Below are 19,307 nucleotides of genomic sequence, written 5' to 3'. Positions count from 1 at the left end.
AATAAAGCATTACAATTAAAAAAAAAAAAGAATCTGCCTGCAACGCAGGAGACCTGGGTTTGATCCCTGGGTGGGGAAGATTCCCCTGGAGAAGGGAAAGGCTACCCACTCCAGTATTCTTGCCTGGAGACGTCCATGGACAGAGGAGCCTGGTGGGCTACAGTCCTTGGGGTCGCAGAGTCAGACACGACTGAGCGACTAACGCATCACCATCACATCATCACTAGTAAAACAGATGTCCAGTGCATAATGAACCTGGGTCCTCCTGTCTCTGTAAATCTACTGCTTAAACATGGGCAGGTGCTGCCCTCTCGTGACAAGCTGGAGAAAAGCAGAAACATTCGCCGGGCGGGGTAGAGCCTCAGAACCGACCACGGTAATCATCCCATTCTCTGAACTGAGATTTCTGAAACACAAGAGCCAAAAATGGAATACCAGATCCTGACACAGCTGTTCCCAGTCTTACTAATTTCAAGGGATCCTTGATAGGAAATCAACAGAAAATGGCTTTTGTGGGAAAAATATGTAAAGACATACTGCATAGTACAGATGCACGCGTATGTGCGTTGCATTTAAACGTATGCATTTGTAGACACAGAGGCACTTTTAAAGAACGAGTCCACAGTTCCACGTAAATCAAATACGTGCCATCTGCTAGACCTCCCAGGTGGCGCTAGCCGTAAAGAGCCCGCCTGCCAGTGGTAGCTCAAGTGATAGAGAATCCACCTGCAATGTGGGAGACCTGGGTTCAGTCCCTGGTTTGAGAAGATCCCATGGGGAAGGGAAAGTCTACCCACTCCAGTATTCTGGCCTGGAGAATCCCATGGAGAGAGGAGCCTGGTGGGCTACATCCATGGGGTCACAAAGAGTCGACTGAAGCGACTTAGCATGCATGCACGCTAACCTAATACCTTCCCATGACAAGTTCACCTGGACTCTGATGGGAGCCCAGCTCCTTGACCAGGACAGGACTCCCTTGGGGGCTGTGTGCCCACCTCCCTCAGCACCACCCACTCAGACACAGGAAGGTCACCCAGGTGGTTTTGGAGAAAATGACGGCTCACTGGTGTCAAGAGCCTGAGAAACGTGCACCGTATCCCCAGCGCCGCACACGGCCCCTGCCGCGCCCTGCGGCTTCCGGGAGCGACCAGACTCGTGAGGACCAGTTATTTCCGGTTCTCGTCTATCCATCTTCGGGTGGCTCAGTCACACCACTCTTCGCAGGGTCGTCATGTTCGCTCTGCTGCGTTCACTCGGCCAGTGGCCCTCCTGCTGAGGCCCAGGGTGATCTGACCTGCAGCGTCGTCATGTTCGCTCTGCTGCGTTCACTCGGCCAGTGGCCCTCCTGCTGAGGCCCAGGGTGATATGACCTGCAGCCCCAGTGTTCACAAAGCACAGTGTCTGCTGCGGACCTTCCGGAAGAGGACCCTTGACTGTCTCTTCCCCACTGCACGTTCTTGCCTCCTCTGTCACAGGCTGACTGACCACGAGGGTGTGGGTTTATTTCTGGGCTTTCTGTTCTCGGTTGGTCTATGGGTCAGTTTCTGTGCCAGCACCATGCTGCTCTGATTACTGTAGCTTTGTAGTGTAGTCTGGAGTCAGGGAGCTTGCTTCCTCCAGCTCTGTTCTTTCTCAAGGTTGTTTTGGCTATTAGAGGTCTTCTGTGTTTCTGTAAGTTTCTAAAATATTTGTTGTAGTTCTGTGGAAAATGTCATGGGTATTCGGATAAGGACTGCACTGAATCTGTAGATTGCCTTGTGTGGTGGTGATTTTAAGAACATTAATTCTCCCAATCCAAAAACAGTGTATATTTCCATTTGTTTTTGTCATCTTCTGTTTCTTTCATCAGCATCATAGCTTTCAGAGTACGAGTCTTTTACCTCCTTAGGTAGGTTGATTCCTAAGTATTTTACTCTCTTTGATGTGATGGCAAATGAGATTGTTTTCTTAATTTCTCTCACTGAGAGTCTCTTGTTAGCATACAGAAATGCAACAGACTTGTTTATTAATTTTTTATCTTGCAGTTTTACCGAATTCACTGATGAGCTCGTCTTCTGGTGGCATCTTTGGGATTTTCTATATATAGTATCATGTCATCTGCAAAGTGACAGTTTTACTTCTTTCCAGTTTGGATTCTTCTCTGACTGCTGTGGCTAGGACTTTTATTCAAAACTACACTGAATAAAAATGGCGAGAGTGCGCAGCTTGTTCTCGTTCCTGACCGCAGAGGAAACGCTTTTAGCTTTTCACCATCGAGTATGTTAGCTGTGGTCTGTGATAATGCTCCTGCTCAGTCACTAAGTCGTGTCCAGCTGTTTGTGACCCCATGGACTGTAGTCCCCCAGGCTCCTCTGTCCATGGGATTTCCCAGGCAAGAATACTGGAGTGGGTTGCCATGTGCTCCTCCAGGGGATCTTCCCTGGAGGGGATCAAACCTGCATCTCCCGCAGTAGCAGGCAGGTTCTTCCCCACTGCGCCGCCCGGCAGCTTGGGTTTGTCATATGCAGCCTTTATTGTGTTGAGGTGTGTTTCTTCTTGGTGCAGGACCCCCAGGCTGGGGAGCCCGACTTGGGGCTCAGAACTCGCTTCTGCGGGAGACCCTCTGGAACATATTCCCAGTGTGTGGGTCAGCGGTCCAGTGGGGGTCGTGAGACTATACTGTGCATCCAGTCCTCCCACCCGCCTTGTCGTGGCTCCTGCTCTACGTCTTTAGCTGTGGGTCTGTTTGGCAGTTTCTGGGCCCTTTTCATCAGTGGTGGTTCCGCAGACAGCTGTGATTCTGGGGGGCCCGTGAGAGGAGGTGAGCGTGGGGTCTTTATGCTCCACTGTCTTGGCAGCTTTCCTCTTGATGTGTTTTTAATGCCTTCATTAATCCGTGGCCACCCTCCTCTCTTCTAAGCGAAGAGCAAGCCTCGGGACAACATCATAAGATAGTAACACTTGGCTTCCTGACACCCTATACCAAGTACGGCAAGTGAGGCTGGTTTTCCCCCTTATGCTGGTGTTTATTATAGAGTCACCTTTGAAAGTGAACGGAGAAGCCGCCTGGGCTGACGGGGGCGGGAGGGGGGCGGGGGGTGGACGCGGGACGGGACAGGGCAGGGGTGGAGCCCGGCCTGCCCCGCTGACCCGTGCGCCCCGCAGGTGCGGCGGGCTGGGGCTGGTGCTGGCCAGCGCGGGCTTCGGCATGCTGACGGCACCCATCATCGAGCTGCACAACCAGAAGGGCTACTTCCTGCACCACGTCATCTTCGCCTGCTGCACGCTCATCTGCATCATCTGCCTCCTGCTGCTGCCCGAGAGCCGGGGCCAGAGTCTGCCCGAAAGCATCCCGGACGGCGAGCACTACACGCGCCAGCCCCTCCTGCCGCCCCGGCGCGGGAACAGCCGCTGCTGCCCACCCACGCCGAGCTCAAGGACTACTCGGGGCTGCACGACGCAGCTGCCGCGGGTGACGGGCTGCCCGACGGTGCCACAGCCAACGGCGGGCGGCCCATGTAGCCGGGCACGGCCATGGGAGACGCGCTCCGCCGAGGCTGGGGACCCTAGGGTGGGGGAACCCTGCGAAACTCTCGAGGAGCGTGCGCGTCTGAGGGAGCGGACCTAGCAGACGACCCTTCGGAGACTTTCTTTTCTGCCATGAAATGTTTGTATTTATTTTGGTCATTTTTACAAGAAGCACTTTATTCCCTTCCCTTCACTGATCTCAAAACGGAGCCCCCTCCTCGGGAAGGACACGCGCGCGCCGGGACCGCGCAGCCCGGCTCCCCGGGGGTCCCCCCCGCCCCCGCGCATTCCCACGGCTGCACTTTGCTCAGACTGAGATGTGAATGGTTAGGGTTTTGCTAAAGTCTCTGTGATGGTTTGTAAAGGTCTTTTCTGTAAGGGAAGAGCTTCTGCTCTGTGTTAAGGAAAAGCAGCTCACAATATCATTAAAACCAGCTTCGTCTCTACTTGGAGATCATCCTTTTATACTTGATCCGGAAGCTCTTTCGGGGGAAAAGCATCACCATCTCACCGGAAGTCGTACGTGATGAGTGGTGGCGTCGCCAAGGTCTTCCAGCGCAGGTCTGCCCGCTCCGCTCCCCAGCAGCCAGCGCCTCACCTCCACGAGTCACTGCTGTCGCCCTCCTCCCGGTGCAGCTCCAGCAGGAAAGGCACCCCCGCCCCGCCCAGCCCCACCTCGCCTCGCCTCGAAGTCAGCGTTTCTGCAACGCGACTTGAATACCCGCTCCTTCCTGAACTAACACCGCACGAAAATCACCAGCCTGGAGGCCCCGGGGAGCCTGCGGGGGACCGGCTGTGCCCTCTGCTTCCCCCGGCCAGGAGCGGCCCCGGGCGGGGCCTGACCGCAGCCTCGGAGGGCATCGAGGCCGACCGAGAGAAGCAGTAACCCACCGGAGCTCGCCCTGGCCCCATCCCGCTGTGCTAGGGCGCGTCGCGTTCCTCGCCTCGGCCTCCTGCCCGTCCAGATTAGGCCCTCAGCTCCCGTCTGCGGCTGTTTCAGAAGCGGCGCAGGGGAGGCCAAGCAGCTACCCTCGCAGGCCAGGCGGGCACTGTCTTGCCGCCGCGCTGGCATCCATCTGGGGGAAGCCTAGGCTCCTCTGGAAGGCCGAGCCCCCAGCTCTGGGGCACATCTTTGCCGTGGGCTGTTCTTCAGTCCTGGGTCTGCGTGAAGCAGCAAGTCAACTTTCAGCCCCCCGTGGCGCAGCCCCCACAGCCAGGGGAGAGGTGGGCACAAGCCTCACGCTCCTCGCCTGATCCTCCAGCCTGTGTCTTCCCCCTGCCCCCCACTGCGCCCCTACAGGCTGGCCGACCCTGGCAGGGGCCAAGCGCTCGGGAGAACTTTGTGGGGAAGCGAGCAAACTCGCAGGCCTGCGTTCCAGCCCCTCCTGTCTCTCGTCACTTCTGTTCTCTGTTTCCACGGGCGGGTCACACTCACCTTCACCTCCAGGCCTGTCTACTGCGCAGCTCGAGTGCCAAACTGGGAGGTGCCTCAGCCCTTCTCACGTGCTGGGCGCAGGGCCCCCCAGTCCAGGACAGGCCTGCAGTGCGGGGGTCGGGACAGCAAGCAGGGTCCCCAGACCCCACCCACCAAGTGTCCCAGCACCTGTGACCCCAGGCCCCAAGCCCTGCGTGGCCTCCCGCTGGCAGTGTAGAGCTCTAGGGAACGCGTGAAGCCACAGGGTGTCCCCGAACACCACTCCTAGACTGTCTTAGGTGACCGCAGTAGACGCTGGTCCTATGGGGTCAGCACTGTCCCGTCACGGTCAGGCCTGGCTCCTGGACTGGAGAAGCAGCTGGCTGAGGCTGGGCTTCTGCGGGCATGAGGGTGGCACCACCCAGCAGAGGCCTGTGGCAGCGCAGGCTCGGGCTCCATGAGCGACAACTGAGAAGCAGGGCCAAAGCAGAAAAGCCTCCCGCGGGCCGAGCCCCCGAGACCCCGCCCGCGTGGGCAAGGCAGCAGGGCCCTACCTGCTTGGCCAGGCCCTGGTCACGCGTGGACCCCCGGCCCATGTCCTCCGCACTCAGTAGGGAGATGCTGCTCAGGCACCTGAATGCCCACTGCTCGGGAGACCAGCGCCGCCTCCAGCGCCACCCTGCACACCCCCATCCCGACCCCAGGAAGCCAGGACCCCCTTCCAACAAGTCAGGCATACAAGCGACCCTTCTGCTTTCTGTTCTTTTCCAGAAACCAGTAACAACTCACCCAATATCCCGCATTTTAGCACCCAAAACAAAGAGTAAAAGGGTTTAAATGTCTCATTTTCTAAGAGTGTAATAGCTTGCGACTAGGGGGAAGGGGCTGGTGAGCTGGTTTGACCACCGAACAGCAAGAATGAGGCCTTGCAGCAGAAGTACTGCCCCAGGTACCACTTCCTAGAGCCAAACAAGGGGGCCGAGGGGCCACAAGACCGTGGGGACCCTGGCCAAGACGCAGCCCCAGGCCGGGGGGACGCAGCACACCGGCCTTGCTGGGGGGCCCTCCCTGCCCTGCAGCCCCGACCCAGAGGCTCCTGGGCGGGACCCATGCGGCCCGTGAGTGGACGGGACCCCTGGAGTGCCTGCTGGCAGCACAGAGCTGCGCCAGCCCTGACCCAGCCTTCCATGCTGCCTGCATGCCGTCACGGCTGTTGTACCCTGGGGGACATGTGTGTAAATGTACAGAAATAAAGACGTTGCCCCATTAACAAACCTCCTCTGGAATGTCTTCCCTACCTCATCAGATGGGATCCCCGGCAGGGCGTTTCACGACCACCGGCTACAAGGAATAAACTCTGTTGGTTCAGGTCTCCCTGAGTCCCTGCCTCAGCGCCCGTGTGACCCCAGCCCCCGCCCTGCCCCAGGACGGGGGCTCCTGGCCGGCAGGTCCTCGTCCTCTGGGCGGGCGGAGGCGGGGCGGGGTGACCGCCCACCGCATGCTGAGTGCCACCCTCAAACCCCCGAGGAGGGGGCGGCAGGTTTCCGAGCTCGCCCCTCTCGTGTGGACGTCCTGCTGACCTCACCCGGGGCCTGGAGCCTCCCAAAGAGGGAACAATTCTCACACTGTGACTGTCAGGGAAGACTGAGCACCCAGAGCTCTCTTTAATGTAGTGGTTTTTTTTTTTAACAAGAAAGCAATATTTCTTTAATAAAGTATTTATACCAAACTCTCCTCTCCATAGCCCTGATTTTGTTACCTTCTCCGCCCAGAGAGGTGCCCACAGTACCTCCAAGCCGTGACCGGCCGGGGCTCGCAGGTTAGTGGCTTAGCCCAGGACCCGGTCCCTGGAAGGGCCTTTCATCCCGGCTGTCCCAGCTCCGCTGCAGGCAACGGCCCGACACGACACCTGCCACCACGTGAAACGTGCTCCGGGTCCCGAACCACCGCCTCCCGGGACAAAAGGGGCCCACGTGGACCCCAAGCGTCAGAGAGTCTTGTGCCGGCCTTGGCTGTGCTGAGAAGCACATGGGGCGCTCTCCAGCCCCACAAAGCGGGGGCCTCCCGACTCTGGGGAGGAAGCTGTAAAAACTCCCCAGGGACGTGACTGGAAGCCAAGTGAGGAACCACCAACCCAGGAACACTGGCTTCCGGAGAGCAGCACATGTCCCAGAGAGACAGATGCCACCGCGAGCGGCAGGAGAGCCCGAGGATTAAGACGCGGGCCGGAGGGGACGTGGGCAGGAGGGGCCCAGGCCGTGGAGGAGAGAGCAGACAGGAGGAAAGACAGGCTGGCGGAAGCACGGGGAGGGACTGATGCTGGGATCTGTTCAGCAAAGCAGGTAAACCGGGACCCAGGTCCTAGGGACCCTGGCACCCAGGGTTTGCAGAGCATTTCTGGTGATAACCCAGCCCGGTGAGAAGGTTCCCACCTACCAGGTGAGGGGACAGGGCCCAGCAGAGCGAGACCCTGGGGATGCAGCCGGCAGGACGGCCTGACAGTCGTGGCCCGCGCCCTCTCTGGGACCCGGCGGCCCCCCATCCTCACACGTCCTGCGGGAGCCCTCCTCCCGGGACCCTCAGGTGCAGCCCTGGGACTCCACCCTGGCGACAGGAGGGAGGAGACCGGCCCTTTACAGACAGACAGGACACGTGGACCTGCTGCAGCAGCGGATCTGGCCGTTTATTCAAGCGTCCCGTGCCCGAGTCTCCAGCTAGAACTTCTCCGGAAAGGCCTGCATTTCCTCCTTGATCCGGCTTTCTACCAGCAACTCGAAGCTGCTGCTGGTGTTTGGAAGGTTATAGCTGACGAAGACCTGCTTGCTGGTCTTCCTGGCTGGAAGAGAGAGACCACAGGGACACGTGTGACCCCACGCCTGCCCACAGTGGAGAAAGGCCTGGGAAAGGCAGGCTTTTCGAGAACAAAGAAAGCTCTGATTCTGACGACATCACAGGCAACTGCTGCAAAACAGACCAGTTGCCAGAGCCGCCCCTCACCCGGAAGAGCAGTTCTGAGCCACGGCACCAGGACCCGGTGAGGTGCACCCCCAGAACCCCCGAGTCTGTTCACAGACCCCGCTGTCTGCGACCCCCTGCGCTACACATAGGGCTGGCTGGTTGCTCTGCTTCTTCAACCACAGATGATGTCCACAGATTTAAAATATTAAGGTCCTCCAGTACCACCCTCTCCCCAACCCCACCACCCTCCTCCCAGAGGAGATGACACTCCTACATGAACATATGTGCAGGCACACACACACGGGTGTGGTTTTCAACTGGACGCTGAATACACGTCTGAGCCCCTTTCTACAGAACCACCCAGGGCAGGTGGGAGCGGCTCCAACCGTGAAAACCAAGCTCAGCTGTACCCCCAGGTCCTGAGGACTAAGCAGGCGGTACCAGCCTTCTCACCCGGTCGCACCCCAAGGGGGCAGGGGCAAAGGGCTCCTCCCTGCAGGCCACAGAGACAGGTGAGTCCCACCGTCAGAGACAAACAGTGGGCGGAGGGGGAAGCTGGGCCCTTCACATCACAGCGGCTCCACGTTCAGTGGCAGAAAGTTTCTGTCCCCAGGGGCCGCTGACTCCCATCCCTTCACGAGCCAAGACCCAAGCCCACCTGCATCGTCCGCCCAGCAGCCCCTCTGCCCTCCAGGGCTGCATGGAGCAAGGGGTCCCCATCCACGGGAAGCCCCCAAGGCCCCCAGGTCACTCATCTCTCCCACATGAGACAGTCTCGGGACACCGGTCTCTTCAGCACTGTCCAGACGGCCAACAACAGTTTATAACACCTTCCGCTGCGGGGTCCTGACCCCAGCTCCAGAGGACGACGGAGCAGGGCGTCACAGGCCGGCCGGCCGTGACCTCAGCAGGCACGTCACCCGCCCCGGGGGGCGCTGGCATCTCACCACGCGCGCCCGACCCTGCTGGGCGGTGGGCTGGCATCTCACCACGCATGCCTGTCCCTGCTGGACACTGGCCAATGGCTGCCAGGCTTGTGGATATCAGTAGGTAGGAGCCCCCATCACATCTGACTTAAGTTACAGGGAATGTCTGTATTCAGTTTCAGATCACGCTGTTTGTAAACTGATGTAAACCACGTGAAAGAAAAATGCTAATTTAAAAAAGCCCCAACATTTGCACAAAATGCAAAAAAAAAATTAAAAGAGCCCCAGGTTTTGCTCACAGACTGCTTCCAGGCCTCACCCTGAGGACACTGCGAGCCAGCCTCGCTTCACTGAAGAGCCAGCTCATTCGTGTCTCCTCAAACGCGCTCCCGCCGCCTCCTCTCCCGGACTCTGTCCACACTCGGGGACCCCCCAGTCCCAGCTCCACACACCAGCAGGCTCCCGCCCTCCTCCCCCAGGCCTGGCACACGGGGGTCTGCCTGCTGAGGCGGGTGGTGTTACCCGGAAACGCAGGCAAACACACAGTGAAGCAAAAGGGCGTCAGGCTTCCAACCTATTTTCACTAAAAACTAGCAACTGGCAAAGGCAGAGAAGGAACGGCAGCACCTGGGAACCCAGATGAAGGCTAAACAGGAAGCCTTCCTATTTCTCCTGTTGGTTTTCTGTAGACTCAAAACTGCTTCCTGTTAAGAGGTCACCAAGATAACTTACTACTCAGGTTCCTATACCTTCAGACTAAAGCACAAGTGTGGTGGATGCTCCTGAGACGCGGCCGCTGGCCCTGTGGTCTCCACCCCGCCTGGTGCGGCCTGTGGGCGCCGTGACAACCCCGCCCCTAGAAAGCCGGCCATGCCCGAGCTCCGTGTGACTATGGGGTGTCCCAGAGCGACCACCAGACATGCCCACTCCCCAGGGACCAGACTGACAGATCTGTGAACACAACCACAGTGCCTCAAAACCATGGCAGGGGCCCCATCGCCGCACCCCAGCCAGGACACCAGGTTCCGCACGTGGCCGGGACACTCAGGCAGATGGGGGCGAGGCTGCTCTGCCCATCGAGGTCCCCAGGCACCGGGGACCACTGGGCACGGGCATCCTCACCTGGACCAGCGAGGTTATCTGCGGAAGTGTGCTCAGGGTGCAGTGGAGGCTGGAGCCCCCAACCTCACCAGGCCCTCTCCCCTCGAGCTCTGAGCAGCATCACGTGCAATGAAGGGCAGGCCATGGACGCTACCTGGAGCTGCTGCCACTGGGCACCGTAGGCGTCACTCACTCACCCTCGCCTCCCACGAGGACGAAGAGCAAAATCACCTGTCACTCATCAGCTTGGAGGCAACCAAGGGCATCAGAGCCGGTGGGGAGCAGGCCCCTGGAGGTGCTGGTATCACCTCCTGAGACCCATGCGCAAGGCCTGGGCTTCCTGCAGCAACCAGGGGGTTCACCTCCCAGACGGAGACACTTCCTCCTACGCTGACTCACCTCCCCGCTCCACTGAACAGCGAGGTCCCCACCTGAGCGCTCCGGCAGCTGAGCTGCGGAACCTACCTAAGCGCTGGGCGAGACCGGTGGACATGGTGTCAGACGTGTCCCCGAGGAGGGCGGTGGACAGGGGGATGGAGTCCTGCAAGGAAAAGAGAGAGCGGTACTGGTTCCTCTGCGAGGTCCAGCCCTCCTGGATCACCTGGGCCCCCCTTCCTGCCGCAGGCCAGCCTCCCCCTGCGGTGGGCCTGTGTCGCCCCAGTTCTGCAGCCTCTCCCAGCAGCAGACAGGCCTGACGGTGAAGGGCTGGAGCAGCCCAGAGGGGCAAGTGGGTGCAAAGTCAGAGGGCTGGGGACACCGCAGCCGTGATGGGGCCTGGGGTCCATACAGACTCTGAACTCTTGGGGGTCTGAGCGGAGGGATGACAACGCTGAAGCTGTCAGTGCCAGACTAAGCCACGTGCTGCAAGAGCAATGTCCAGGTGCTAGCGTTCTGACCCCAGCACCTGTGAAGGTGACTTTATTTGTAAACAGGGTCTCTGCACATGTAGTTAAGATGGAAGCAAGGGGAGGTGGACTCTTCCTCTAACAGGACTGGTGTCTTCGGAAGAAAGGGAGAGACTAAGATGCACAGAGGCGGCCTGGGACACTGGAGCAGGACTGGGGTGACGAGGCTGCCAGACTAGGGGCCCCAAGGTGTGAGCAGCATCGCAAGCCCGGAGACCGGAGGAAGCAGCCCGCTGACACCTCGATTCCGCCCTCTCTGCTGTTCTCAGCCCCCAGGTCTGCGGCCTTGGGTTACAGCAGCTCTGACACACGATGGCAAACGGGACCTCAGAAGGCAAAGGGGACCTCGGAGGGCAGCGACGGCGCGGGGCCCAGGTGACAGGTGAAGGAGGTGAGAAGTGGCTGGATTCTGCGTCCCTGCGTCTCCAGGGACGGCCCTGGAGGAGCGGCCTGGGGTCTGGAGCACCCAGTGGGACACCAGTTACACCTCGATGGGACAGCGGAGGGAAAGGGCGGGAGAGAGATCCGTGCGGGAGACTAAGCAAACGCGGTCAGCGAGGAGCCGGCAGAAAACCAGGGGGACACGCCACCCCCGGCCCAGGGAGGGTGAGAGCGGACAGTAGAGGTCCCACGGGGACCCCGACACTCCACCCAGAGACGTGGGGGGGGGGGCGGGAACCAGCCGTGCGGCGGGACAGAGCCCCGCGGTGGGCTGAGCAGCCCGTGTCCGACCCCGGCCCCGACCCCTCCGGGGCCCCGGGCCCCCCCCCTTCCTCCATCCCCCCCCTCCCCGCCCCCCGCCGCACTCACGTAGCGCGTGCACATGGCCACGGCGAGGTTGCGCAGGTGCGGCGTGGCCCCCACCCAGAGGAAGAGCGAGTCCGTCAGCCGCATCACGTGGAAGTGGACGAGCTGCTCCCAAAGCCGCGCGCTGAAGTTGTGCAGGGACACGTCCCCGCCCCCGGCAGCCGCCGGCCGCTCCATCAGCCCGGAGCCCGGCCGCGCCAGTGCTCCCGCCGCCACCAGACGCGAGCAGGAAAGCGCCGAAAGGCCGAGTGGGCGGGGCCTTCCGGGAAGGCGGGGCCTGGATGGGAAGTTGAGGGGCGGGCCCGGGAGTGGGCGGGCGGGCCCGGGAGTGGGCGGGGCGGGCCCGGGAGTGGGCGGGGCGGGCCGGCGTCTCAATTGGGCGCAGTGTAGGCTCGCAGGAGCATCTTTCCGGGTGTAGACGTGTGATCCCCCGCTGTTTAGTAGGTGCCACGAGCGCTCAGCGCAGCCGCCTGTGTCCCGCGAGCTGGGTTACACTTTCTAAAACCCTCCTTCTGCCAGCAGCCCCGTAACTGCAGGAGGCCCATGAAAATGGCAGCGATGTTGGAGGAGCTCTCAGAAGGAGAGCTGCGTGGACTGAGTTAGGGTCGTGGGCTGGCGCGCCTTTAGTCCGAGACCCCAGAGCTGATCCCTGTACAAGCATGGGCCTCGGCTAACGGTTCAGCCCGAGACTCAGTCTCCCCGTCTGCCTCAGAGAAGGGGACGGGGGCCACTGTCAGCCCTGCTGGGGAGCTTGACTTGAGTCACTCTGGGACCCTCAGAGTTGACACAGGGACCCTGCAGTGTGTTGAGAGAGAGTCTTTGTAGTAAAAAGAACACAGTGCCCATTCTTGTCAGATTCTGTTGGAACTAACTTGGGTTTAAGGACAGAGCTATCAGTTCTGCCTTTTAAATCTCTAATAGGTCTAAATTAAACTGACAGTTAAGAAGGTAAGTTTTGTTAAAAAGTTTGCTCTGTTCGCTAATGATTCAATTTATAATTTTCAGGTCAATATTATAATAGATTAACAGCTTTATTAAATAAACTACAGTAACTGCACTGATCAAAGTATACAAACTGAAGCTGTAACACATGTAACTCATAAAATCATCACCACAATCAAGAGGATACATGCCCATCACCCCCAGAGGCTTCCCCAAGCCCTGGGAGCCCTTCCTGACCCCCACCCGAGACACTGTGCCGCACTCAGTCACAGAGTAGTTTGCATTTTCTAGAGTTTTATGTAAATGGAACGTACAGTGTGTACAATTTTTTGTCTGCCTTTTCTCTCCTCACAGTTATTTTGAGATTCACGCAGGTTGTTGTGTGAGTCAGTTGCTCCTTCCTTTGTGTTGATGATCAGGGTTCGCTGGCTGGGCATATCGCTATGTAAATAGCCCTCATGCGGTGGTGTCCACTTGGGCAGTTTTCAATTTGGGGATATTGCAGTCAAGCTGCTGCAAACACATGTGAACAAGTCAGTCTCTGTATGAACATGCGCTTTCATTTCTCGCAGTTAAAGACCTGGAGCAGAATGGTTGCACCACGTGTAACTTCTCAAGAACCTGACAGGCTGTTTCGACAGTGACTGTACCACCGTACGTTCCCAGTCTGTTTCATTTAGCCATCCTAAGGAGTATCTCAATGTAATTTTAATTTGCATTTCCTTAATTATTAATGAACTTCAATTTATACTTTACATCATACACAAAGTGAAGTCGGACACGACTGAGTGACTTCACTTTCACTTTTCACTTTCATGCATTGGAGAAGGCAATGGCAACCCACTCCAGTGTTCTTGCCTGGAGAATCCCAGGGACGGGGGAGCCTGGTGGGCTGCTGTCTGTCGGGTCGCACAGAGTCGGACACGACTGAAGCGACTTAGCAGCAGCAGCAGCAAAGTGAAGTCAAAATGGTTCAGAGACATAAATGGGAAACCCAAAAACTGTCAGACTTGCAGAAGACATAGGAGAAAGTCTGTGACCTTTAATCAGACCAAGATTTCACAACAAAATACCAAAAGTGTGATCCGTGAAAAAATAAATCAATAAACTGGACTGCCACAGCAGGTGACGTCACCCCCACGTTAACTCCTAATACCCTCTTAATGCCTTGTCCCCTTAGAAGACAAACGCCATTTTCAAATCAAGAGTTTCTCTCTCTAAAGAATCCTGAAGAGCTGTCTGTGAACCTAAGGCAACTAGCTAACCCCCTGTTCCTTGCCTCCTCCCCAGTCCGGCCCCAGCACAGGTGGGATCCTGCTCCTCTGTGTTCCTCCCACTGGGCTCAGATAACCACCAGGGAAGTCACATGACCCAGCAGGCAGGCTTACAACCTCTAGCCACCCCATCAGCAGCTGCCCCTTAACACACTGCCCTGCGGGCCCCCAGGATCGCACCCTCTCATTTGCCTCAAGGACGCTTCTCCTCAAGCCCTAACCCCACCAAGCCCAAGTTCAGCAGATGACCCAGCTTCTGCATTTAGAAAGAAAATCGAGTTTGTCAGGCTCAATTTTCCCAAGGCCTTGTCCCTGCACTCAAACCCATACCTTCAGGTGGCCTCATTCTCACCTCCTTCTCCCCCTCATTAAGCAGAGATGCCCCCTCCCTGCGTCCGAGGTTGATTCTTCCCCTATGCTCTGACCCTGTCCTCCTGCATGTCCTCAGGAACCCACCCCATCAACCATGCCAGTTCTGCAAACACTGTGGTGCCCTCTGAGATGTGCTGCCCAGACCCCCTTCAAAAGAGGACTGGCTGTCCCAGCTGCTGGAACTGCCCAGAATGGACAGCCTCCCACTGTGGACTCCTTCAGGGTCTGCACCCCCTCCCCAGGCAGCCCACACCCAGTGACTGACAGAAGCAGCTGCGGAAAGGCCAGGCCATTTCAGCCCAATGCAGAACAACTGCGGGGGCCGTTTTCATTCCAGAGTGATGCTCTGCAGACACTGAGCTCTACAAGGAAGCCCAACCCCACCCCCACCACCTGCCCTGTGCTCCCCTGCCCTCCCTGACTTCCCTGCAGGAGAAACCCCCCGGTCCGGAGGTTCGCCCCGACTCTGCCCGGTGGGGAGCCTCTCCTTGCCTGCCTTTTTACTTCGCACAGAGCAATCATTGGCGCAATGGCCTTTTTCCTGCCCACCTTCTTTCTCAGGAAGCTCCTCGGGGCAGCTCCGGGGCCCCTCACCTTGGGGGAGGTAGCCGGCAGGGCCCTGCATGTCAGAGGCACAGGGAAGGTGGACTGAGTGATTGGGGGAGTGAGGGAGCCAGAGGAACAGACGGACTTCCCGGGGCTGCAGGCTGCTGGCCTGGCCCAGCTCTCACTAGTGCCGTGTCCCTGCCCTGGGCCTCTGTTACCTTAGCTGGAAATGAGAAGACTGGCTTAGGTCATCTCCAAGGCGCCTTCCAGGGCTAGTACCCTGTGAAGATCAGATAAGCATGCAGACGGGTAACAGGATCCTTCCACTCCAGGACAGGCAGGAGCCTGTAATTCCACAGGGGGCCGCGGGGTGGCAGGTGGGAAGGAGGCAGGCCCATGCAGAGCCGCCTTGGCTTTGCAGAGCGAAGGGAGGGCCTGGATCCTATCCTCACTCAGGGTCAGTCTTTTCTCTAAACTGTGCAATGTTAGAAGACTCAGGTGAAAGAGCAGCTCCCGCTTCCCAGGCTGCCTGCGGCCCCCAGATGCAAAGCCAGCAGCAGGAGGCTTCAGGAGAGATCGGCTGCCAGCTGTGAGCTTGAAGAGGGGACAGGCGGTGTTTTGACTCATCCCTCTCCTCTCTCTGCCACCCGTTTGGGTTGTGAGCCTCGGTCTGAATTTCACTAGGAACCAAGAACTACAGGCTTTTTAGACGATGGATAAGAGAACCGCCCATGGGGAGGACACCTATCAGCTTCCTCTCAGGTTCGTGATGGGCCCCACCTGGAGATGCAGCTGCCCCCAGCCATGTGTGTGGCGTGTTCACACACAGTCAGTGAGTCACAAGAACATCCAGGATGTCAGCAGCACCACCAGAGTCTCTCATGGGATCCCTGGGCCTTTAATCCAACATCAAACCCAAGCTCTGCTACATGCCCTGGTGGTCGGGTGGTATCAGGTTAGGAATAGACCAGGTTACATGATGGTAATGTTTTAACCCTGAAACGGCAGTGCTGTGACGGAACCAACTCTTGTCTTTAGCTCATGATGTATTTCTAGCTTGGACAAGGCGGGTAGGAGGTGGGGGAGTGGGGGTACTGGGCTCCAGGTGCCACCTCGGGTCACAGCTGCAGTCTGGGTCCAGCCTTTCAGTGCTCCGACCCAGAAGTGATGCATCACACCCTCTTATAGCCCATTTGCCCACATAGTCCCTGTGGCTGGGTGTGGAGGGGTTCCAGGATGGGGGGCAGGTGGAGTGTTGGGTGAGCACCACTTTTCTGCCACCGCAGCAGAACGGCACGATTTTCTAAGAGTGATCACAACCAGCGCAGTCCAGATTTTCCAGGGCCCGGGGTCAGGAGGCGTGGCCCAAATGGTTAAACCATTTGAGTCATTTTCTAAACTGAAGAGTTTTCAATAATGCACACCCTGCCCCATATCTGTCCCACCCCCCACCCCAACCCGAAAAACCTTCTCCAACTGAGCCATTACATTCACTTCCATCCTGGGATTAAGTCCACTCCCTCACACACGGGCCCCGTCTCACGTCCAGGGCAGCACCCAGCAGGTCGTATCTCTCTCTCCTGCATCTTTGACCCTCCCCTCCCTACTAGACTACTCCTGTTGGTGTGCAGATGCATCTTTAAACAGATCCCTGTCTTCCCACTGACTCTGAGCAGCCCCACAACACGCCTGCCATTCCTCACCCTTGCCTTCCTGAACCCACTCCATCCAGCTGCCTTCCCGTGCCTGAGCGGGTCCCACCGACGCCACCAAAGACCTCGGCTGTGAGAGCCGTAGCCTGACACAGCCTCTCCCCTGCCGCGGCTGCTGCGGCTTCCAGCATGTCTCCTCCCTGCCGCCCCTTCTCAGGGTCCCCCCAGGTTCTGGGTCATGGTGGTCCCAGTCTCCCCAGCTCCAGGGCCCACTCGCTCCCCAAGCCACTCTCCCTGCCAGGTGACCCCACCCCACAGCCCACACTGACCTCCCCCGAATTTGTGTCCCTGGAGGCAGCCTCCTTCCTGAGCTTCAACCCTATAAGGTCGCTGCCCACCCAGCATTTCCATCGAATGTGCCTAGAAACCTCTCGTTTCCCGGGGGTCCCTCAGCAAGCCAGCCCCTCCAGTCTCCCAGTTCAGAACGTGGCCCCTGATTCTTAGGCATTCAGGCCTCTCCCTGCTGGCTCTGCCCATCACCTCCATCTGGACGCAGATACTAACCTAAATACTTCCCCCACCGCACGCCTCCACCCTCATCTCAGCCCCTGGCCGGTACCTATTCTCAGAATAGCAGAGTGAGTCCTGTAAGCAGCTCTCATCTTCCCTCATTTTTAAAATAAGAGGATTCGATTCTCCGACCAAAATTACCTAATGTGAGGAGTCTGTTTTCAGGGAAGACTACTAAAATGCCCATCTTCCTTGGGGCTATCAAAACTAGTCCTATTTTTTTTAATTTCCCATCAGTCCTTGTGTGTGTGTCTGTGTGTGTGTGTGTGTGTTAGTTGCTCAGTCATGCCCAACTCTTTGTGAACAACCCCATGGACAGTAACCCTCCAGGCTCCTCTGTCCATGGGATTCTCCAGGCAAGAATACTGGAATGGGTTGCTATTTCCTTATCCAGGAATCTTCCCAACCCAGGGACTGAACCCAAGTCTCCTGCATTGCAGGTAGATTCTTTGCCATCTGAGCTACCAGGGAAGCCCTCCTCAGTCTTTGAAGTCCCCAAGGCTAGCGTTCCCAGCGCATCCACCTCTCCCCTCCTCAGGCCAGCTCCCCCACTCTCTCTCTACGAATGCAGACAAAATATTTTTGCTGGCTCCAACTGTCCCAGAGCGTTCTTAGCACTGGCACAAAAGAAAAGCCCTGCCCAGGTTCTGACGTCATCAGGCTCGGGCATGAAAGGAAAACAAGATGACCCTGCTGGTGTGCTCCAGAGGAAGACCAGCCTTCAGGTAGGCAGAAGCAGGCTAAGCCGGCACTGTTACCACAGACAGAACCATCTACCGTGAGATTTTTCTGTAACTGCTTTTAAAATGTTCGTTCAGTTTCTTTACCAATTACACTTCAACACAGCCCCACCCCACCCAGAGGTTAATCCGCTCAGCCTCTGCTGTGGACCAGCCGTCCCCCTCACTTCACCTCCACCCCGGGCCCAACAGGAGCCCCAGTTCCACCCGTGCACGGAGCAGGCCTCGCCTCTGGCTCTGGACGAACCATGCTGCTGCTGCTGCTGCTGCTAAGTCGCTTCATTCATGTCTGACTCTGTGCAACCCCATAGACATAGACGGCAGCCCACCAGGCTTCCCCGTTCCTGGGATTCTCCAGGCAAGAACACTGGAGTGGGTTGCCATTTCCTTCTCCAGTGCATGAAAGAGAAAAGTGAAAGGGAAGTTGCTCAGTCGTGTCCAACTTTTCATGACCCCATGGACTGCAGCCTACCAGGCTCCTCCGTCCATGGGATTTTCCAGGCAAGAGTACTGGAGTGGAGTGCCACTGCCTTCTCTGGGACGAGCCATGAGTGATGAATAAAAAGGTTCCCCCAGTCTGGCTGGCCAGGGGAGCAGCCACATGGGTGCCCTCCCACAGTCCCAGGGCAGGGTGGACACAAGCCCAGGATTCAGAGAGCAAAGCAGGAAAGGACGTTCCAACAAGGGCAATGGCCAGGTGTCCTCACCCTGCTGACCCCTGCAGCTTCTAGGACTCACTGAGCTCTGGGCTAGAGGATGGCGTCTGACCCCCCAGGCAGGGCCGCTGCTGCTGCTGCTAAGTCGCTTCAGTCGTGTCCGACTCTGTGCTACCCCACAGACGGCCTCCCACCAGGCTTCCCCTGTCCCTGGGATTCTCCAGGCAAGAACACTGGAGTGGGTTGCCATTTCCTTCAATGCATGAAAGTGAAAAGTGAAAGTGAAGTCCCCCAGTTGAGCCCAACTCTTGGCGCCCCCATGGACTACAGCCTACCAGGCTCCTCTGTCCATGGGATTTTCTAGGCAAGAGTACTGGAGTGGGATGCCATTGCCTTCTCCACCTCAGGCAGGGACCAGCCAATAATTAACAATGGGGGCAGGTGCCCGGCCACCTGGGGGAGACCCTCACAAGGATCCCATGAGTTGGCTGTTATGACTCGAGTTTTCAAACAAGGAAATGAACAAGGAGGGACAAGGGACCCCGAAGACCCTTGGTCACTGCGGGCAGGGCTGGGCCTCTACCTACACAATGGGGCCTCTTCCCCCATCACCAGGGAGGGGGCACTAATGCCAGCCAGGGAGCGGGAATGCGGGGAGTGCACAGGCTGGGGCAGGGAGCCTGTTCCACACTGCATCCCTGTCGGCTTCCACAGCTGGACACCTGCCACAGCCCTGAAGGTGGGCAGGGACTTGGCCCGGGTCACCAAAGCCAGGGGGACTTCTATTCTTCTCTCATCCCAGACCTCAGAATTTCCCACCATCCCAGTTTTTAACCTTTCAGTTAGGTTGCTCTCAATGTGATTGTTTTGTGACTCAGCACTTTTCAGATGAGCAAACTCACACCCACTTCATGTGGCCGTCGTGGGTGTGTCGCTG

General features: G+C 58.0%; 2 protein-coding genes across 2 annotated transcripts in view; one reads left to right on the top strand and one right to left on the bottom strand.

Annotated features, from left to right (window-relative positions):
• The window catches only part of SLC22A23 (solute carrier family 22 member 23), a 129,848-nt gene extending 125,665 nt beyond the window's left edge, over positions 1 to 4,183 (top strand). The window contains 2 exon segments of the mRNA XM_070361225.1: positions 3,145 to 3,380; positions 3,383 to 4,183. Coding sequence (XP_070217326.1) covers positions 3,145 to 3,380; positions 3,383 to 3,501 — 355 coding nt within the window. The 3' untranslated portion in view covers positions 3,502 to 4,183.
• Positions 4,184 to 7,578: 3,395 nt separating this feature from the next.
• On the bottom strand, positions 7,579 to 11,882 carry PSMG4 (proteasome assembly chaperone 4). The gene is made up of 3 exons (XM_070361226.1): positions 11,622 to 11,882; positions 10,372 to 10,447; positions 7,579 to 7,757 (listed from the first exon to the last, which is right to left on the bottom strand). The coding sequence occupies exons 1-3, from the start codon at positions 11,793 to 11,795 to the stop codon at positions 7,636 to 7,638; spliced, it is 372 nt and encodes a 123-aa protein (XP_070217327.1). The 5' UTR covers positions 11,796 to 11,882; the 3' UTR covers positions 7,579 to 7,635.
• Between the last annotated feature and the right edge of the window lie 7,425 nt (positions 11,883 to 19,307).

Source organism: Bos mutus, chromosome 23 (assembly GCF_027580195.1).
Source record: "Bos mutus isolate GX-2022 chromosome 23, NWIPB_WYAK_1.1, whole genome shotgun sequence".
Taxonomy (NCBI): Eukaryota; Metazoa; Chordata; class Mammalia; order Artiodactyla; family Bovidae; genus Bos; species Bos mutus.
The sequence above is the reverse complement of the archived record's forward strand: the minus strand, read 5'-3'. Positions and strand labels throughout refer to the sequence as shown.